At 38.7% G+C, this 21,150-nt stretch overlaps 1 protein-coding gene across 1 annotated transcript in view; it reads right to left on the reverse strand.

Annotated features, from left to right (window-relative positions):
- LOC107098457 (unconventional myosin-XVB-like) overlaps nt 1-21,150 on the reverse strand; it is a 53,041-nt gene that overhangs the window by 5,108 nt on the left and 26,783 nt on the right. Inside the window, 21 exon segments of the mRNA XM_015396169.1 lie at nt 147-262; nt 341-489; nt 3,024-3,120; nt 3,224-3,301; nt 3,421-3,515; nt 3,596-3,726; nt 5,353-5,429; nt 5,516-5,586; nt 5,666-5,738; nt 7,058-7,115; nt 7,211-7,538; nt 7,639-7,750; nt 10,223-10,364; nt 11,776-11,891; nt 14,255-14,373; nt 15,756-15,831; nt 15,911-15,970; nt 17,539-17,645; nt 17,754-18,003; nt 18,079-18,169; nt 19,665-19,836. Coding sequence (XP_015251655.1) covers nt 147-262; nt 341-489; nt 3,024-3,120; nt 3,224-3,301; nt 3,421-3,515; nt 3,596-3,726; nt 5,353-5,429; nt 5,516-5,586; nt 5,666-5,738; nt 7,058-7,115; nt 7,211-7,538; nt 7,639-7,750; nt 10,223-10,364; nt 11,776-11,891; nt 14,255-14,373; nt 15,756-15,831; nt 15,911-15,970; nt 17,539-17,645; nt 17,754-18,003; nt 18,079-18,169; nt 19,665-19,836 — 2,518 coding nt within the window.

Consider the following 21,150-nt stretch of genomic DNA (forward strand, 5'->3'; position numbering starts at 1 on the left):
TTTGGTATATTCTGATTTATATTATTCATTCCTTTTATGGTGGAAGTGATTTTTACAGTGTCTGTGGTTATGATTTTAAAGCATCGTTCAGGTGTTTTCTTTCACTCATCTTTGCATCTTTAACTGTCTCTACTGATCGCACTCACACTGAGAGCTGGTTGCTGTGACCCAGAGCCACATGCTGCAGGGCTGCAAGTTCTGCTGCGGTCGCTCCAGCATTAGGAGGGATCACCGTCTTACCACTGAGGTATTCTTCCAGCACCTTCACACACAAGAAGAACGGGTCAATCCAGATAAAATCATTTTGCACCTGCAAGTCTGAGAGAAAGAGTCCTCTTACCTGCTGATAATGGAACTCCACATAGAGCTCATTCCTGAAGGAAAGAGGCCTTTCCCAGAGGACCCTCCTGAAGAAGAATAAGATGGAGCCGTCGTCCAGTAAGAAGTCAAACAAGTACTCCTCAGGACGCAGGGGGCGCATTATCCCATCTGACACAGAGGACCAAAGAGGTTTAATGGTGGAACAGAAACCTGAAGTGTTTATCTCACATGAAATGATCCAGATTTGTTTCTTTGTAATTCAGAAACATCATTTATAAAACTTGAAAAGGTCAAACCGATGACGTCTGCATGGTTTTACATGATGGTTCTATCTAACTAAAACTAAAAAGAACCATCAGCCGGACCAAAGCCACTTCTTTAGAAAACCAAGATGGCAGCCGTCTGGAGATCAGCATAAGGTTCCTGAAGGACCTCAGACCATGATGAAGCGAGTCCTCTAGTCCGAGGAGACACCGGCTTTGTCTGACCGTCTGCTGCTCTAACCACTATATAGTGGCTACGCCATTTTAAATGGCAGTATAAACGGCTAGGGGATGAAAAAGTAGTGGACTCAAAACTTCACATAATGCCCCAAAAACCAGTTTATAAACACCGGCTGCCCCATCATCACATTACATCAAACATTGGTTTGGGGGCGTGCAGGTGGGCAGTGGTTAGCGAGCCTGACCGCTGGACGGAGGCCTTAGTCCTCAACGTGGACGACCCAGGTTTCAATCCGACCTGTGGTCCTTTGCTGCATGTCTCTCCCTCTCTCTCATCCCCCCTTTCCTGTCAGCCTACTGTCGAAAAAACAAGCCGCTAGTGCCGTTAAAAACTCCAAAAAAAAAATACAGTGTTCTCAATGAAGGACGTTGTGAATGCACAGTGACAGAACTATCTGTGAAGAATGATCCACTCCGTCTGTGCTCCCATTTCCTTCCCAGATCATTATGTACATAATGGAGATGATAACTTTCTATCCTGACAGAAGAACTGTCCGAATTAGATACTCTGCTGGGAAAACGTTATTCCTAACACGCAAATGGCATGTATTATTAGGCTGTAAAGGAAAAGTCTGGTCATATACAGAATAAAAACTTCTGAAAGTACTTTAAATATGAAATGATTACATACTGTTCAATACATTTTCATTTGAATGTGCTTAGTTTTATAACTAATGGTAAGAGTGTCACATTTAACTTTGCATCTTCTTGAAAAACTATTTATTTTGGTATGTGGTGAGCAACAAGTTGGGGCAGCACCAAGTCCAACCACAAAGAAATGAATTGCCTGGATGAAACTAATTATTTTGATGGCCAAAATGTAACAGGCCATAATGAAAATGGAGCTTAAATGAGACAAAACTCTGTCATGATTTGTGGACATTAAGATCTAAAGAGAAGCGCCATCTCCTGGTCAGACCCTGTAATTCAGTGAAAGGGGCGGAGTCAGAGAGAAAAATAAGCAAAAGGTGGTGATTCCTGTGGCTGGGAGTTGGAGGGGAATTGGCTGCCATTCGGCTTGGAACATAACCACTGTCTTATTTTCTTTTCTTGTAATATTAAAGAGTACAGATAAAAAACTGTTTGGTAGAACAGTTATTATTTCATTGGTAATATTATTTCAAATCTCCACTAGTTAAAAATGATGTTAGGTATTAAAATGTTGCTTTTTTTGGTGTGGAGAAAATTTGTTAATAAAAAGGGGCGAGTGCGTTGGCGCACACGGCTTGACCGGAGAGGAAGACGCACACTGACAGATCTGTGCAGCGGGAGTTTTTGTTTTGGTTGTATGTTCAAAATGTGTTAAAAATAAAAGAACAAAGATAAAACCGCAACCAAAGATTGTTGCAGCGCCGCAGAACAGGCGTCTAGAAAACTGCTCGGAGTTTACACCCAGAGGTGCAAGAAGACGCCGCCGAGGAGAAAGAAAGACGCTCCTGGTGAGATCTGGACTTGATTTCCCTTTTTGGGGATTTTTAGCGATACCACTCTTCTTTCTTATCTTTTTTTGGAGGGTTTGACGTTTGAATTTTTCATTTTGGAACAGGACTTTTGACTTAAACACTTCCAGGACTTTGTTTTGAGTTCAGAGGACTTGGAACTCATTTGTAGACATTATTATTAAAAATAAAACGAACTGGACGTTTTGGACTTTCAGTTATTAAGGTCTTTTGCTGATTTAAATTGAGTCTTTTGAGTCTAACTTATAAATAGGTTATGAAGTATTTTTGGTTATTGATCTGTTTATACCGAATCACTATTGAATGAATTATTGATATTTGGTAGTATTGTGATTTTTTTCTCTCTCTAATAAATCAGTGTTGCTAAAAATCAACAAAGTTCTTACTAAGTGGTTGGATATTTTTACTTTTATATCAAATTAATAATGTAACACATTTTACCTGACTCCTGTGACAAAATCCCCCTTGAGTATATCGTGAGTTCTGCTTTTAATCAAGCTGAATTTTACAGGCTGGCGTTTGACTGAGAAGGGCCAGTTTGAATGGCTGCTACTCTAAATATACAGCAAGGTCTTTATTTACTAAGAAATAGAGCAAAAACAACCAATAATACACCTTTTGGACATCCTTTAGTAAACCTTGTTTGCCATCAGAGATTTTACATTTTGAAACTGTTACATAATTTTACCCTTTTAAGATCCAAATAGCTGGATCAACCTTTTTTAGATTCAACGGTTACCTTGAAGCCTCCTTGCGATGACTGAAAACTCCCTAACTTCTGCAAAGTCTAGAATCTCCATGTTTTCACACAGCTCTTTCATCACGTCTACTGCCACCTAGATGAAGACAAGTGAAATGTGAATTCCAAAAAGAGACACATCACTCTGTTTGGATTATTTCATGTGGAAATAGTTCATTTGTCTTAAAAACAAATCATACACTGAAGCTGCGGATCTTGACAGGAAACTCTACCCCTCCTGGTAAGTGGATGGACAAACGTTGAGAAGTTTTGCCATTCTGGAAGAAAAAGACATTTAAAAATGACACAGGCTTCAAGCTGCAAAAAAGCAACAACATAAAATCACCTTCTTCACATAGAAATATTGCCCTCTGTCTTATTGTACAGATAAACCTACCAAAACAGCCTGCATCTCAACTTGAGAAGGAATGTTGCGTCGACCACCAAAGGCGATAGAACGTTGCAGGTTATCCTCACAAACACTTGCTTGTTCTGATGTTAAAAAAGCAAATAAAAAAATCAGACTAAAGTTTACTAACTCACTTAAGAAATGAGCTTTTTCTGTCCTGTACCTTGGTACGGGTGGCCGTTGCTCTGAGCGATGTCTTGCAGGTGTTCAATGACAAACAGTTGCAGGAGACCAGAGCAGGGAAAGAAACCAGTTATGAGGTTGAGCAGTCGCCAGGCAAGGGTACAGCTTGATCTGCAAAGACGAAGCCATGAAGAAGCGTATGTCAGAACATAAGAGCGTTATGATGAGGGCTGGGAGACGCTCACAAAGGCTGTGAACGAGCAGGACCGTGAGCTGAGCAGTATGCTGGGTGTGATTGAACGCAGGCAGGCTGCAGTGGTTGAACTCAAAGGTGAGATGGGATAATATCTTGGATGTGCACGATCGCTTAAAGGCGTAAAAGCCCAGCAAATTCAGAATATTGGATTTGCCATGTAGTGCCAGCAAGAAAAGACTCAAGGTTGAAAGGTAATTCTGTGCAGCCTGCTCTCAAAACAATAAGTGTTATTTTGGATTCGGCCTCCCCCTTATCAAACCTCCCCTCAATGTTATGGCAGAAGGGCCAGAACTGCCGGCTCACCTCCACCTCCCCTACCCGCAAACACCTGTGGATGCATCCAGAACTGTAGTACCGGTTGATAAACTTCCATCTTATCTAGGGCAATGGCCGGTGGAAAGCGTTCCTGGACAAATTGAACGCACCCATCATACATACACAACTGATTTTCAAATGTTTGATTGACTTTCATGTGGCCTCCTTTTTTTATATATCAAACTATACCCTGACAAGAATAAAGTGTGAAATATGCTTTTTTTCCCTCTGCCTCCCCAATCTGGCTCCTATCTTTCCACAGAGATAAAGGCAGCGCTATAAGGGAACCGCCTCACGGTGGGGCCCTTGGCAACCATAAAAACGCGCCAATGGCAGCGTTCAATAAATCTCTCCCCCTCCCATAAGTCTTAAAGATTTCCTTTTAGTCTAGCCTTGGTCTGTTAGGCAGATTAACATGAGGTCATTGTGAACTCTTGCTGACATGAGTTCCTGTAGCTTCTGTAACAAACAGAAACTTGAGATGTGGTGGAGAGTTGTTCCTCTTAGTGCACACAAGGCCATTTCTTTCTTTATTTATTACCATCCGAAGTCCATGGCTGTGTCCAAACGTCCGCCCTAACCACTAAATCCCTCAGTCACTACATAGAGCAGGGACTACATGAACTACTACGTGAACTCAGAAAACTGACCGTTCGGAAAGAAGTTCACTACTTTTCACTCCCCTTTGATGATGTAACTTCTCCTCCCCGCACGGTGCATGGGATTAGGCTTCCATTTGGCTGCCGTTTGACTGGAAAGGACCGTTTTAAATAGCTGCTACTGCATATCGGCTCGTCTTGTGACCATGGATGATCACTACTTTTCAAGGTGCATTGAGGGAAATATCGAGTCCACTAGTAGTTCATACACTTGATGTTCGGACATTAATTTAAAATGGCATGAAAACACAATATAGTGATTAGGGCAAAAGTTTGGACACAGCTTTAGTCTTTCTTAACCTTCTTCAAAATAAAATTCTTATAATATTAATCAATTGAAAATACAAAACGTTATAGTCGCTTTTAACTGTGCTACTTAATGATTAGTTGAGTTTTTAGTCAAACTTTCTTTGAATTTTTTTGGGGTTCACCTTAAAATTGATCTGTTAAGTTTTAATGGTAGTGACATTCATCTTTTTATAACATTGATCTGCAGAATGTTCCCTAAGAGACGGGATAACCTGTAAAAAGGATAGAAAATATCTCTTCTGAATGTTAAATACTCACTCGTCGGGGTTGTTGGTTGATTGCTTGATGGCCTGGCAGTAGATTTCATCTCTAAGTATTTCTTTTTCTTTCCCCAACTAAAAAGAAGAAAAATTAGTCTACACTAATGCAGTTGATGTAACATCAGCAAACATGGAAGTCTAACTCTAAAAAAGGGTCTGACCAGCAGGATATTATGAAGTAAATCTGGTTGGGACGCTCGTGATGGAATGCTGCCCACAAACTGCATCATGTCTGCAAATAAAATGATCAATGAAGTGGGAATGCCAGAGAACAATATTAGGAATCCTTAAAACAGAACTGATGAACTCACTCTGGAAGCACTCAACAGCCAGACCATTGATTTCAGGATCATCATAGAGAATAAGTGATTCAGGGATGGGAACCTTTAGAAGAAAAAAAGTTAAAATTAACGTCTAATATTTTAATAGACTCAGTTTATAACACATTAAACAAAATCTCATTTGTTAAATGTTTGTTTCCCTCCAGTTTCAACCAAATAAGTTGCTCTGATTCATGAAATAATTTCTTCATCCTGAACACATCTTGTCGTAGGTTTAAAATATTACATCTATGTCTCCTGATTGTTGGTGATACAGCAGGTAAAATAAGAATTAATATGTATTTCTAGAGGCGCCATTGACGTAACATTTTCACCAGATGTCGGTAATAATCCATGCGATCCTCACATATAAAGAAATCAAACCATAGATGTCCAGAAATTAAGTCATGAGTAATAAAGTGAAACGGCAAAGGGGAAAAGTGTTGAACACGTGAATAAAAGGAGGTGCAAAAAGGCTGAAATCTCTCAGAAATTAGAAAGCAATCCTGACCCTCCTCAGTGCAAATTAATATCAGCTGGTTCAGCTGATGGTAAAATGGTGGCCTTTAAAGCCGAGCATACACTGTGCGATATTTTCAATCGTCGGACGCAGCTGCAGCTCAAACTGTACGACGAAATTGCAGGTCTTAAAAGTTCCCAGCTCACAATGTTTGTTCTCACACTGTGCGACCCGACGCTCTGATGCAATCTACCTGCTCACACTGTACATCTAAAAACCAGGTGGGACTCAGCGTTGAAAGACGGCACTTGTCGGACTCCTCAATCTGGAAGATGTAGAACTCCCTTGTTTGCACATGCCCAGTGCTCCATGTTCTGGTAAATCAGCTCATAACTCTGCTTCAACAGCAAGATTTGTCCACGACCAACTAACAACGGCTGACTGAATTTCATGTTTCAGATGATCACTACTTTTTGCTCCATTGGTCACGTAACTCCTCCTCCTGCACCATCTTTATTAGTCGCCGCTGTCGGGTAGCGGCACCCTATGGTGACAGCAAATCCCATAAGGCTTTGCGAGGAGAGCTCTCCGCGCAAAGCATTCTGGGATTCTATCTGCCTCTTCTGAGGCCTTTCTTTTCTTCTCATACACTTCGTAGCCATTTCAAAAAACCGCGGTGAGAAAGGTGAGCTTCAATCGTAGCTCACCACAGATATACGCCTGAAAGTGCACAGAAAAAGATAGCTAACAGGACGAGCACGTAGTACAGCTTTACGGAAACAGATCACCAGGATGATTGACAGTTAGGAGGACCACTTATTGAGATGATCCACCCGGAAATAAAAGATTGTCCTCTATACCTTTAATGACCAGCATGCATATATATAAATCTTTAATGTTGATTAGTGTTGTCAGGTTCTTACCAGTGTGTGTTGAACTGATTCGGAGAGGAGTTTTCCAGTGATGCCTGCTGTCCCAACTCTTTTAGCGCCACATCATGCAACAAAAAACATGTTTGGAAAAATTAAATCAACACACTCTGCAATGAAAAACATTCATTTTCATGTTTCCCTTACCTGAAGTACTTGCTGGCAAACTCAATCATGGGAGACTGACGATGACTCTCTGAACCATTTTCTGACATCTGGATTGATCTCTGCTCTGAAGCTGAAGCTGAAGCTGGGGGATCCAAATTTCGCCTCATAGGAGGAATGCTGAGCATGTATCTGTTGACAGGAACTGGAGGTTTGCCTTTCACACTTTCAGTTTTGGTTGTCCTCATGCTTTTTCTCCTGTCGTCTCTTCGGTCGAGGTGAAGACTGTGGTAATCAGGAGCCGCACATGGCTGGGTGAAGTCCTGTGGGAAAAGACCAGAACGCCCACCGGTGGTGCCAAATTCCCACCCTGGTGCAAGGTTCAGAAAGAGCAGGTTTATATAAAACATGATTCGCTTCAGTTGAACATCTACCATGAAACGCACAGTAAGCTGTGAAAATGATCTCACCAGGCTGAATGACATCCATGGGCTGCAGCTTAATGATATCCCCCTTCTTGAAGCTCAGGAGAGTCTTGTCATCCGTCACATAACTCTTCAGAGCAACTACATGGCCTGAGTCCTTTAGAAGGAAGGAGGATGGATGAGAAGATGGTAGTAGAAAAGTATTCAAGTGGAACAAGAAAGGATTGGGGAGCTCAGTCTACACAGAAGATATCCAAACACAAAGCAGAGCAAGACAGAAGAGGAAACGACCCAGAGGACAGATCTCTGGGCGTGAAAACCGGGACTAACCAACAGTCCAATCAGCCGAGGCTGCTTCTCAGAAAATACCCAAACCTGGTCTGTGGAGATCATCTGAAACTTCCACAGTTATCTATGTAATGTGCCTGAGGCACCGAGTGGATGTGGATTTATATATATATTTATATATATATATATATATATATATTTTAATAGTTTAATAAAAAAAAAATTCTAAATATATTAATATATTTATGCTGGATATGCAAGATAAATATTAAATCTTTAATGACGAGTAAAGAATCATTTAATTTTTAATTTTTCCTCGGATTGGTGACGTATTTCCCCCTAGGCCGTAAAAATCTTTGCCCATTGATTCTCGTTAAAAGGTGTCCATCTGCAGCAGCTCCTCTGCAACAGAATTATAGGATAGCAGGAAAGCTGCGGCCTGAGGTAACAGGAAGTGTATTAGCTCACCACCTCCCGCCACAGTGCAGACGTTTTGTGGGTGATTGACAGGTCGAGTCGCAGGAGTTAGAGACGCATTGGAGAGAGTAAAGGAGAGAGACGGGTCCTGGTTTAGCTATGAGTCTTGGCTAACTGCATGCAGCAAGGCTAAGGCTTTATTCTGCTTTCTCTGCCTCCTTTTTCAAAGGTCAGGATGAATAATCTGGGATTCACATGGAAAATAATACAATATAGTCTACTTTTTCTAGATGTTTGTTAATTTGCATAGTTGCTCTTAAACTAAAAAAATCTCAGGAAATAAATATAAATTTATATATATTAAAACAATATAAAGCTGACTAATAGCTTCTCCATTATTAAACTGTTATATTATTTTTTAGGTTTGTGACACAATGTTGGGCCATGAAAAACACAGATTTACCTTCACAAAGCTTCAGAAGGGTAAGATTTATGGACAAAATGTAAAGCTGTTTGTGAAAATATGTTTGATTTTATTAAGTGTTTTTATAATATTTTCTGTTGTTGGTATTCATATAAATATACTGGTGGGGTAACTTGGTATATGTTTGATTGTTTTTTGGTATACGTCTATTTTGAATTTATAGCCCCGCCAGAGAAAAGAGACCCATCAGGCCAGAACACGAGTACGCTGCCATTAAGTGGAACTTCGATCGATCGATCCCTTTGCCCAGAGAAACATTGGCCATAACTGGTTCCACTTGTTGAATTATCCTTCTGTCTGCTGCACAAAAACAAAAAACTTCCTCAGGTTAAACGTTAGAAAGGGTTAGGATGAAAGTTTAAATCTGAAAATTTAAAATGATGATTTTTGACTTTTGAGTCACTTTTTTATTGAGTTCTTTAAATGGATGTAAATTAGTTTTGGTGCAGAGGCTAATTTTTATAAAGAGGTCTTTAAAGGTTGCTTCTAGCAGAGATTGTTTTAGACAACGACCTTTGAGTTCAAGACTTAACTGTTCATCATAATGAGTGCTGGTTGATTTAGGATAAGACCCACAGTTAATGCAGATATTTTGCAGTTAATGCAGATATTTCCTGCTTGGTACCTAATGGCAGAAACACTGGCTGTTGGGCGTGCAGGTGGTGCAGTGGTTAGTGTGCATGATCCATGTACGGAGGCCTTAGTCCCCATGCGGCCGACCCGGGTTCCAATCCGACCTGTGGTCCTTTGCCACATGTCTCTCCCCCTCTCTCATTCCCCCTTCCTGTCAGCCTACTGTCGATAAAACAAGCCACTAGTGCCGCAAAAACTCAAAGAAACTCTGGCTGTAGCGCCGTCCACAACGCCTGGCACACCTCGGACACTATCCCAGACACAGTGCAGGACGCTACTTTGTAGCTCTGTGCGACGGTCTGTTGGCTTGCACCTGAAGCCAAAAGGTGCAGCAAAACGGCCAGTCTTTGGGGTGTCGTCCGGCGTTGGATGAGGTGTTGTAGATGGCAAACAAGCTCGTCAAACCGACACACGGACACCCACAATCCTAGCTAGTTCCTGATTGTCCCTCTGGCGTGGTGGCATGGAATAACAGCGCAGACCACGCTTCAATATTGGGCATAAATCAAACATATCTGCATGATACTTGCGACAAGCTAACTGCGACACACTGCTGCGGGAGGATAACCAGCCCTTAGGACCTAGGGAGTTAAAAGGCCAGCTGAGTTTTATCTACCCAAACAGATAGGTGCTACTGAAATGCTAAGCATGGTTGGACTCCTTTGGTTAAGAAGTCGTTGAACCTTGGTTGGTCTGAGCAATGACCCAATGAGAAAAGGCAGTGGAGGAAGTGATTCAGCTCAAGTGCGACAGCAACATATTTCAGAAGCACATGTGTGAGGAGTATGATGACTAATGAAAGATTACCTTTATGAGTTCCTTGAGGAAAACTTCAATCATGGCAGTGATCTGAGGAGCTCTGGTGGACTGCAGGACCAGATCTTCAGTTTTAAGCTCCAGTTTTACTTCATCTGCGCCCTGAAGGTCTACAGAAAGCACCTCTGCAAAACTATATTCATAGGAAATGGTTTTATTACGTTGTAGAGGGAAAATTCACACTCATACAGCTGGGGGAGCGATAAAATCATCATCTGTAACTTTTCAAAGCTAATATATTAAAGGCTGTTTAAGATAGAACTCTGATCTGGGATTGATGGCCTCCCAATGGAAAAATATAGGAGTTACTCTCAGTGACTGAATTCAGTATTAAAAATGCAAGTTTATTATGTATTTAATGCATTTACACCCTATAGGAATGTATAGCATATGTATAGCAGTGTCATGTATAGCAATGACTTAAAGCCACTTTTAGCCACTAAACTAACCTCCCCTGAAAGCTGACACTCCATCATGACACAGCTGGAGGCTCTACTGAATGTCCTGCCTTTCACTGGACAGATTAGATGGGTCCCAGATTAATGATGTGTAGAACTAAACCTGCCAGGGGAGCGCAAGACCTGTAATCTCCAGGTTTAGTGTATCTAAATGCAACACTGTACTGTCTCTAAATGAACAGGTTTCCCTCCGTGGTTTAGAATCTGATAACAGAAGGAGAAAGCTCCTGGTAAAGACAAGGAACTAATTCACCAATGCAGATTAAATCCTGCAGTAGAGAAACAAAAACATATCGAATCAGGTTAGGGCCACATCTGTTAGCTTAGTTGGCTCTGGCCTCAGTAGATGGCCGCTCACACTGAGCCTGGTTCTGCTGGAGGTTTCTTCCTGTTAAAGGGGAGTTTTTCCTCTCCACTGTCGCTACAAGCATGCTTAGTGTGAGGGATTGCTGAAGAGTCAATGAGTCGATGCAATCAACTGGTTTTCCTCAGATAGTAAACTTTGAATCAATCTGGCTGGATGATCTTGTTGAACTGGAAAATGCCTTGAGATGATATGATGTGAATTGGAGCTATAGAAATAAACTGAACTGAATTAAAGCGGCGCTCTGGGTCACATGACTAATTCAGTGATAGATCCGACCCTCTAAAGTTAGACAAGTTTTAGAGATATACATTAATACACACCAAGCACTGCATATTGGTTTAAAGAAAGTATTTAAAATAAGCTAACTGGCTGGTCAAAAGTTACGCAGTGCTACCTTAATGGAGCATGGCTGTTAAAAATGGGGCCATTCCTGAATAAATTTGGTTTCCTTGTGAAATAAAGTAAAATAAATGGTTAGGGTAATAACTGAAGCTTGCTGTAGCTCTATTCAAAGTACTTTTTAAAACTTTATAAAATTTAAAACAACTGCAGCTGCAAAAAAATAAAAACAAGTCTATTGTAAACAGGACAGGGAAGGAATAATAATAAACTGGAGTAAAAGTCAGTAAACAATAAAAACAGGTTTGTGTTTAAATCAAAGGCCATGGAACAGAATTTATGTTTTTTTTTTTTTTTAAAGGGGACAGTGAGGATTATACCTGTAACTCCGGAGCAGTTTCAGATGTTTAGGGTTTATGCCTGAAGCTTTCACCACCTTTAGGAGACGAATCCCTCGATGAGAAACGCCCAGAATCTCAGCATCTCCGTTTTGTGGCTGCATGCAGAAAAATCATATAAATATTATATTAGTTTGTAAAAAGCTACACATGCAAAATAAATAATAATAATAAGATAACATAACAAATATTAAGAGTAGTAAACATCCTTAGATACATAAAAGCAGAGGTATCGAGTAAAAAATTACAAATACTTTGTTTCCCTCCTTGGCTATCTATACTCTACCTGAGTAATTATTTTTAGACCTTTTCCTTCTACTCCTAACATTTTAAAAATAGTCTCGTTAGTTTTGTTTCATTTAAGCTTATTTTCATTATGGCCCACTGGTATTTAAAAAAAATAAAAACCATCAAAATAATTAGTTTCATCCAGACAATTCAATTTTTTTGTGGTTGCACTCAGTGCTGCCCCAACTTGTTGCTCACCACATACCAAAATAAATAGTTTATTAAGATGCCGCAAAGTTAAATGTAACACTGTTACCATTAGATATAAAACTAAGACAATGAAGTCTAAGGAAGTTATCATCCAGACTTGTAGAAAAATATTCCTTAAATAGAGTAGAGCAGTAAAGCTTCAGTCCTTAACAGTGTTTCCTGCATTACTTTTACTTTTATACTTTAAGTAGTTTTTAAAATATTACTTTTACACTTTTGAAGTTGATCCTCTAACTTCTACAGAGGTGTTTTGAAAAAGCAGGATTTATACTGGAGGAATAAACATGAATACTTTAGACAGCTCTACAAATTAATTCATATAGAATCTTTCATTATTAAAAAAATAATAATTATAATTGTTGCATTTATGCTCATTGATCATAATAATTATATTATTTATTTTCCTTTTTCTAATGTAATTGTCCAATTAGAATTATTTTAAGTTGATATGTTTTATATTAAATTATCTAGTACATAGTAAACATGCTTTTATTTTGAAATCTAAAAAGGTCTCATTTGAGCTCTCACTGACGAAGCAATCAATCAGTTATTGAGGATTTTGAGGTCAGTTATTGAGGTCAAAGCTAAGGACGTTTATGGAAACATCCCCTTTAAGATTTTTGGATAATTCCCTTTTTTCTTGCAGCATGCAGCCAACCAGGTATTTTGTCTATTTGTTTAATTTGTAGCTATTATTACATTTGCTCTGCAAGTTATTATTTTTATCACATTAATGTTTATGTTTGTCAACATTATGCAGTTTTCACGATGGATTTGAAGAGGTCAAGAGCAACTTTAAATAAACCAGTGAAAGAAAACCACTTGAGTTTGTGCTTGGAGGGAATTACAATTATTATTAATAATGAATTATTGAACTCAAATGTAAAAAAAAAAGGAATAAGTTTCAGCTGCAATCAAAGACCCTGAGCATGGAGAGCATATCAGGAGTGAGAAGATGTTCCTGTGGTGCTCTTCACTAATGGATCCACGTAGAACATTTAGGAAAGTTGGTAAAATGCCGTCGCCCTGACGGAGGCCCTTCAGGCCCAAACACGTTGCTATGTTTTTATCACAGTAGCTACGAACTAATAAATGCTTCTTAAAAGCTTTTGTTCTGTTTGCCTCGGACTTCTAAACAACCAGTTCAAGCTGTTTTGTCAGCAGAGTTTACAGATGAGGAACCAAATGGTGCAAATAAAACCACCACAGAGAGATGAAAGAACTAAAAGAACGGTTTGAAAACTTTTATGGTTCCAGATGAAAGACTTTTCGCATGCAGTGCATGCAGAGAGATCAACATGCAGTTTCTCAGCCACCGTCCACCTGTGGCGCATAACGGCCACTTCCATCTGCAGTCAGTGTGAATGAGGTTTACTGCAAAATGATATAATCTAGCGATTAGGGGTGTAAATAATAATCATTTTGTATCGATGCATCGACCCAACAGCAGACGATCCGATGGAGCGACACGTCTGAAAGATAATCGATTCATTTTTATTTTTCCTCTGGTCTATTTTTATCCATTTGCTCCTGGACGTAATTCTGACTCCCGTGCTGCAGGGGCGCTAAACCTATTTTGCCCTCCTACCTCACTTCCTTTAGCTACTTCCCTCTTTTGGCTTGCAGTATTTTTTGATGCAAGATTCTATAACACAGAGGCATTATTTTTTTTCAGTGAATTATGTTTTCATAGGCCTAGGTGGATTATCGTGGTGTATTCTTGAGTATTGAAAATAATCGAATCTTTGGGTCAGGAAATTGATACTGAATCGAATCGCCATGAACGGTGGGATTTACCCCCCTACTAGTGATGTTATAAAGTGATTATGTGTCAAGAGTAAAATTTTTTTACTCTTTTCCCTTCAGGAACCTTGTTTTCATTTATCACTGCATAAATGACCTGAATTGGAAAAACTAAATAAGAGAAAATAGTTTCAGCCTCTTCTTTTGTCCTGAAGCTTACGGTGAGCGGGAAGAGTCGACTGAAGTAGTTTCTCCAGTTATCCCGAGCAGCGATGACGATTCTCTTCTTCATGCTGTCATCCTGAATGGTGCTAATGCTGGTGCCCACATGGAAATTTGCTGCAACATAAAGCAGAGTAACGGCAGGAAGACGGGTTAATGAAGCACAAACTAAACCATGATGAACTCTGCAGGTCTCATGACTTCCATTTAACCAATACAACCATGAGCCTGCAGATCCCATTAATCACCTCACATTGTCATCTCAGTGTTTGCGCTGTGGAGGTTTAGACTTTTAAATTATTTGTGCTTTTTCATATATTTAAAAAGTTGTATTTTATACACAAAAAAATATATTGGTGAAGATTCTCCATCATCCAGGTCATAGTCATTAAAAAAAGTTAAAAAAAATAATCCCCTGGACTTGGTTTGAAAACGTTTGGTTTTCAAAGCTGGAAACAAAGTCCAGTGAATTGTTTTTTTTTACTTTTTGTTGTTATACTTTGTATAATTCTTTATTATAAACTGTTTAAAATCTCTGATCTACTTTTAAACAAAGAGTGTATTGGTAAATAAATTGTTTGAAAGTATTTTATTAAAAAATGTCTAAACCTGAAACCAGTTCTGGTATTTTTCTCTGATTTTAATGTGAACATAAAGAAAGCGCAGCTCATTCTAAAGCTACGTTCAGACCACTAGCAGCAGAGGCAGCAGAAGCAGCTGGTTTACATACAAAGTCACTGGTTGACGTGCATCAGTGCGCAACAAAAGATCCTGCAGCAGGTTTTGAGCAGCGCGTCAGGAGCTTCTGAGCATCTAAGGCGCTTCAGACAAAGCAGCTGTTGGAGTTGGAAAAATGTAACTTTAGCTGCTGGACACACCGCATCAACCAATCAGAGAAGCTGACCTGGGAGCTGGCAGGGAGACAGACACAGACTGCTGATGCAGAGCGCTATGATCACTCCACTGAAAACGTTTATTAACACCTAAATTAACTTAAAATATAGAAACCTGCAGGTAAAATATGTTTTTATTATTCTGGTGCCTGAAGTTTGGATTAAGTTTGTGAAAAATGCCTTCCAGGCGCCACCAACAGTAGCAGAAAAACCGCAAACAGGCCCGCGGGCCTGAGGCAGCTGCTGCTGGGGATTCCCAGTGACAGCGCACCGCCGGTATGTGGGGGTCTGAGCGGCTCCCACAGAGAAATAATCTTTGAAGGCAGGATGGTAATCTGGATGAACTGACTGCACAGACCATGTTTTCAGGAGGACTTTCTCCTTCAACATAGATTCAAACTACTTTTTACCCACTGATCACAGCTAATATAGCAAAGCTGCTCTCTGGCATTGAACACAGGAGCAGCAGAAGCATCAGACGCATCTGGACACACTTTACTGGACGTCTGATCTTAATGTGGACAAGCATCAAAAATGAAGCAGCAGGTGCATTTTTACTGCCTCTGCTGCGTGCGGCTGAACGTGATTCAGTCTTTATATTCTCACCAAACAGGTCTTTCATTTTCTGTCTTTCTTCACCAGTAATTCTCACACAGCTGTCAGAATAGGTGTCTCTCATGATCTGAAAAAGATGAGAGATGATAAAGTCTGATATGTGATCCTGATGAGACATTTTATAAATCCAGCTGATCAATACTTACTTGTTCACACAACAGGTTCAGGACGTAAGGCTGGCTGAAACGTTCCTTTGGATAAAACACCTGCAGAAAAAATAAACTTATTCAGTTTGGTTATTTCTGCTGGATTTATTTTATTGTTGTTTTCATAGCATATGACATCGCTTTTGCTTCATTTTATTCAACATTTTTTTTTGAATTTTACTTTCGTTTTTTAAAGATTTTATACATTTTAGCTTTTTCATTTTCAAAAATAAATATTTTTCAGACTGAGATTTACAAACTGCATTAATTTACAGATCACTTCAATCCAAATGGAAACAAATCACTCTCATTTCTATCCATTCTCCAGAGTTCAGAGGGAATCTTGAGGAGGAAATTTTCTGATAGAATGTAAAGTTATAGTCTTTGGACCAAAGCCTTTGAAATAGAAGCTGATTAGTCAGTCACTTCATTTGGATGGGATTAAACTGATGTCAGATAATAAAGTAAAAAATCTTGGTGTTATTTTTGATCAGGACCTGTCATCTAAATCCCATATCAAAGAGGTTTCTAGAATTTCCTTCTTTCATATGCGGAATATTGCAAAAATGAGAAATCTCCTGTCCAGGGGTGATGCTGAGAAACTAGTCCATGCATTTGTTACTTCAAGGCTGGACTATTGTAATTATTTACTATCAGGAAGTCCACAAACTGTAGTTAAAAGCCTTCAGCTGATCCAAAATGCTGCAGCCAGAGTTCTGATGAAAATGAAAAAGAGAGATCATATCTCTCCTATCCTGGCTTCTCTTCATTGGCTTCCTGTTAAATCCAGAAAAGAATTTAAAATCCTCCTTCTCACATATAAAGCCTTAAATGGCCAAGCTCCATCTGATATCAGAGATCTGATTGTTCCTTATGTTCCTAACAGAGCACTTCGCTCTCAATCTGCAGGTTTACTAGTGGTTCCTAGAATTTCTAAAAGTAGAATGGGAGGCAGATCTTTTAGTTATCAGGCTCCTCTCCTGTGGAACCAACTACCAGTTTTAGTCCGTGAGGCAGACACCCTGTCTACTTTTAAGGCTAGGCTTAAAACTTTCCTTTTTGAGCTAGTAGTTAGAGTGGCTCAGGTTATCCTGAGCTATCTCTATAGTTATGCTGCTATAGGCTTAGACTGCTGGAGGACATAGGGACCCTTTTTATCATTCTGCTTCATTCTATCTCTATTCTCCCACTCTGCAGAATCTGTTAGTTTAATCTCTAACGTTCTGCCCTCTCTGTCGAGTTCAGTAATCAGTAAAATCCAACTGGTTTTCCTTAGATAGAAAACTTTTGATCAAACTGACTGTATGTTCCGGTTGAACTGTAAAGTGCCTTGAGCTGACATGCTGTGAATTGGCACTATATGAATAAAGTGAATTAAATTGGATTTTAAAAGATAATATTGAAAAATATAAAATCTCTAACAATTTTTTTTTGATTAAGATGTTTTTCAAAGTTTCGTTTCTAGATTTCCTTTTTTTATCATTTGTTTTTACAAAACATTTTCTTTGTTGCAACAACAACAAAAAGGACTAAACACGATCAGAACGAACGCTTGGCGCCCTGAACATTTGTTTTTTTTACAGGTGTAGTTGTCTGTCTAAATGTGTGTGATGTAAGCAGAGTCTCACTTCTTTTCGCAGGAAAAGTTTTCCCGGCATGTTGAAGAGAGTGAAGAAAACCCCGGCGGAGAAACGGTGAAGCTGAGATTTGTAGCCCTCATCATCAAGCATGTCATCTAGAGTCAAACAGCAGAACATTTAATGTCTCTTCAGTGCTCAATCATGCAGCAGGAATTTCACATTAAATGATTGAATTAAATTATCTTCAAAGGAGGGGTACCCACAGAGAGAAGGAGCGAGCATGGGAGGAGGGTCTGGGATGTTCATGAAGATGGGGGCTTCTTCTGGAGGAGGCGGTGGGGAGTCCGGAGGAAGAGGGGGAGGATTCTGGGAGCGCTGGGGGCCAAAAAGCTCCTCCAGGGGGCGCTGCTTCTGCTGCATATCCTGAGAAATGACCCTGCGACCCCTGGTGGACGGAGGAGAGGGGGCCTTTGGTGGAGGAGGTGGCGGTGGTGGAGGAGAAGAAACATTTTTCTGCATAATATTAAAAAAAAAGATAATTAAAACAGAGAAACAATTATTTAAATCCACAAGTTTTCCACAGTTTACCTGTTGCTGTGGCAGCGGGCCTCTGTTTTTCAGTTTAGCCAGAGCTTCCTCTTTCGGGTCACTCTTCTTAAGGAATGATCTTTTCTGTTTTCTAAAAAATGAATAACAAAACAATGTTAAAAAAATTGGAAAGTTCTTTTTAACCTAAGAAACAAAAAAAAAAAAACTAAAAGCTTATTTTCTTTAATTCTGGATAGTCTCTGAACCCAAAGGCAGGGAAAACTTTAACGGATACGAGGACAATAACAGTAGGGCTGCAACTTCCGATTATTTTGATCATTATTTAATTTGATTGAATGATAAATAATCGGAGGAGAATATTTCTTAAAGAATTAAACCTGGTGAAACTAAAAATGTTCTTCATGTCAGTTCTGGATAGAGCAGATTGACAGAAGAATTTTGTTTTCATCTTAATGAAAAATACTGAATATTTTTGGTTTTGATCTAATTCCTGCTCTAAGTGGGTCACTCTATCAGCTAAGTCCATGTTTTACAGTCTCTATGCTCCAGTTAATGATTAATCAATTACTAAATCAGTTGATAATTATTTCAATAATCGATAAATGTTTCAGCGCTAAATACCAGCAAAATAAACTCAAAGTAAAGAAATCAAATGGCCATCGCTAAATAAATGTAAATAAATAAAGAACAGAGAACTAAACAAATAAGGGAAAAAAACGAAATAGAATATAATAAATGAGAACCAAACAACATTGGAAAAATAACAGGCAAAACATTTTCCAAATAATTATTATTGTGATTTAATCCTTTTCAATCATAGATAAAACTGAACAAAACAATAGGTTTTGCCGTATAATAAGAACAACAACAATCAGGCCTCAGATTTAGTAACTTTCCATTTTCTCCAAGGCTGATTCAGATACTGATTTTATTGACTCAAGTCAAAGAAAACATCAACAAACATGTGCTGCCAATTTATTAGGGAGCTTATCAAAGCCAAGGCTGCATTTCTTCCTTTATTTAGATGATAAACATGATAAGTATGGAGGGAATTCTGCTCCAATATTATTGCAGCGAAAAACACGTGTCTTCAAAGAAAATAAGAAAAAAATCCAATCCAGCAATAAAACTTTTTTAAAAATTCATAAACCAAAAAAAGAGTTTGAGAGTAAACTTTTCTCCTTAGATATAATTTGTCAAATCATTTTTTTCCCCCAATTTTTTATGTTCTATTGTTTATTCAATTTTTCCTAATTGTATTTTTATGTATGTATTTTATAGATTTTAAAGTTTAAAATTCATTTTTTTCAAAATTCTCTTTTTCAGATTATGCTCCATAAACTGCACTGTTTTCTAACTGCGGTAACAGTTGTTTTCACTATAAGCCCGATCCAAACGCTTTTAACCAATCAAAATGCTGTTGCTAACATCCAACAGACCAATAAAAATGCATCTTTATTTCTAACTCCAGAAACAAACTATTGAACCAAAATAGAAATACAAATCTTTAAAACTTATTTAGAAATGTCGACGTTTGTTATTTTTTATTGTAAAAGGTCAGCAAGATAAAGCAGGCGTATGAACACTGCGTTTCAATATTTCAGTAAAAACAAGACATTACTCACACAGGCCTGACGGGCTCGAATGGCTGGGGTTCTGCTGGTGGTCGACTGTTGAATTGCTTAATGATATCTCTTATACTGGAAGTTGGTTCGGCTTTGGGTTCTTCATTGGGAGGTGGAGAAGGTTCTTTAGGAGGCTTTGGTTCCTTCTTTGGAGGGCTGCGAGGACGCCGTACTGCAAGAGACACCAGGAAGAAAATGTTAAACATGTTTTAATTGATTAATTTCCTTCACTGAAGTAATGTAGAGGCCAAAGAGAAATAAAACATGACATTGTTCCCGTATCATCCTCAAGGCTCACAAACTTTCAAACTATGTTTATTCGTACCCCTAGCAAAATCAATCAATCCTACATGAACCTACAGCCATGGTGGTGAGGTAATGTTTCGATATTTAATGATAAGCATTAGTTTGACCTAACATAACCCAAATAAAGTCCTAACAGAAAGTTGTTATATGACCAGAGAAATATTCTAACATTATGAGATCAAATCCATTACATGAGCAGAACAACTTTGTAAATTAAGAATTAAAGTTGTATAATGGCCAAAATAAATTCGTAAAATGACCAGAATAAAGTCATAACATAACCAGAATATGCGTAACATGACAAGAATAAAGTTGTAAAAGGACCACAATAAATCATCCTAACATGACCACAAAAACAAAGTAACATTATGAGATCATGAGATCAAAGTCGTAACATGAACAGAATAACTTTGTATATTAAGAAATTAAAGTTGTAACATGACCAGGATGAAGTCATAAAATGAACAGAATAAAGTCGTAGAATGGCCAGGATAAAGTCGTAACATAGTCAGAATATAGTTGTAACAACGCGGAATAAAGTCATTACGTGACCAGAATACGGTCGTAACATGACCAGAATACGGTCGTTACATGAGAATAAAGTCATATCATAGCCAAAATGAAAAATAACGGCAGAAAATGGCCAAAAGTAAATTTTAAAATGGCAAGAATAAAGGCATAACATCGCGGGAATAAAGTCATTACGTGACCAGAATACGGTCGTTACATGAGAATAAAGTCATATCATAGCCAAAATGAAAAATAAAGGCAGAAAATGGCCAAAATTAAGTTTTAAAATGGCAAGAATAAAGGCGTAACATGACCAGAATAAAGTCGTAACATGGCCAGAATAAAGTCGTAATATGGCAAAAATAAAGTCATAACATGCCCAAAATAAAGTCGTAACATGGCCAAAACAAAGTCGTAACATGGCCAAAATAAAGTCGTAACATGGCCAAAATAAAGTCGTAATATGACCAAAATAAAGTCATAACATGCCCAAAATAAAGTCGTAATATGGCCAAAATAAAGTCATAACATGCCCAAAATAAAGTCGTAACATGGCCAAAATAAAGTCGTAACATGGCCAAAATAAAGTCATAACATGCCCAAAATAAAGTCGTAACATGGCCAAAATAAAGTCATAACATGCCCAAAATAAAGTCGTAACGTGGCCAAA

The sequence above is a fragment of the Cyprinodon variegatus genome, unplaced genomic scaffold (genome assembly GCF_000732505.1).
Source record: "Cyprinodon variegatus isolate N-32 unplaced genomic scaffold, C_variegatus-1.0 Scaffold779, whole genome shotgun sequence".
In the NCBI taxonomy this organism is placed as follows: domain Eukaryota; kingdom Metazoa; phylum Chordata; class Actinopteri; order Cyprinodontiformes; family Cyprinodontidae; genus Cyprinodon; species Cyprinodon variegatus.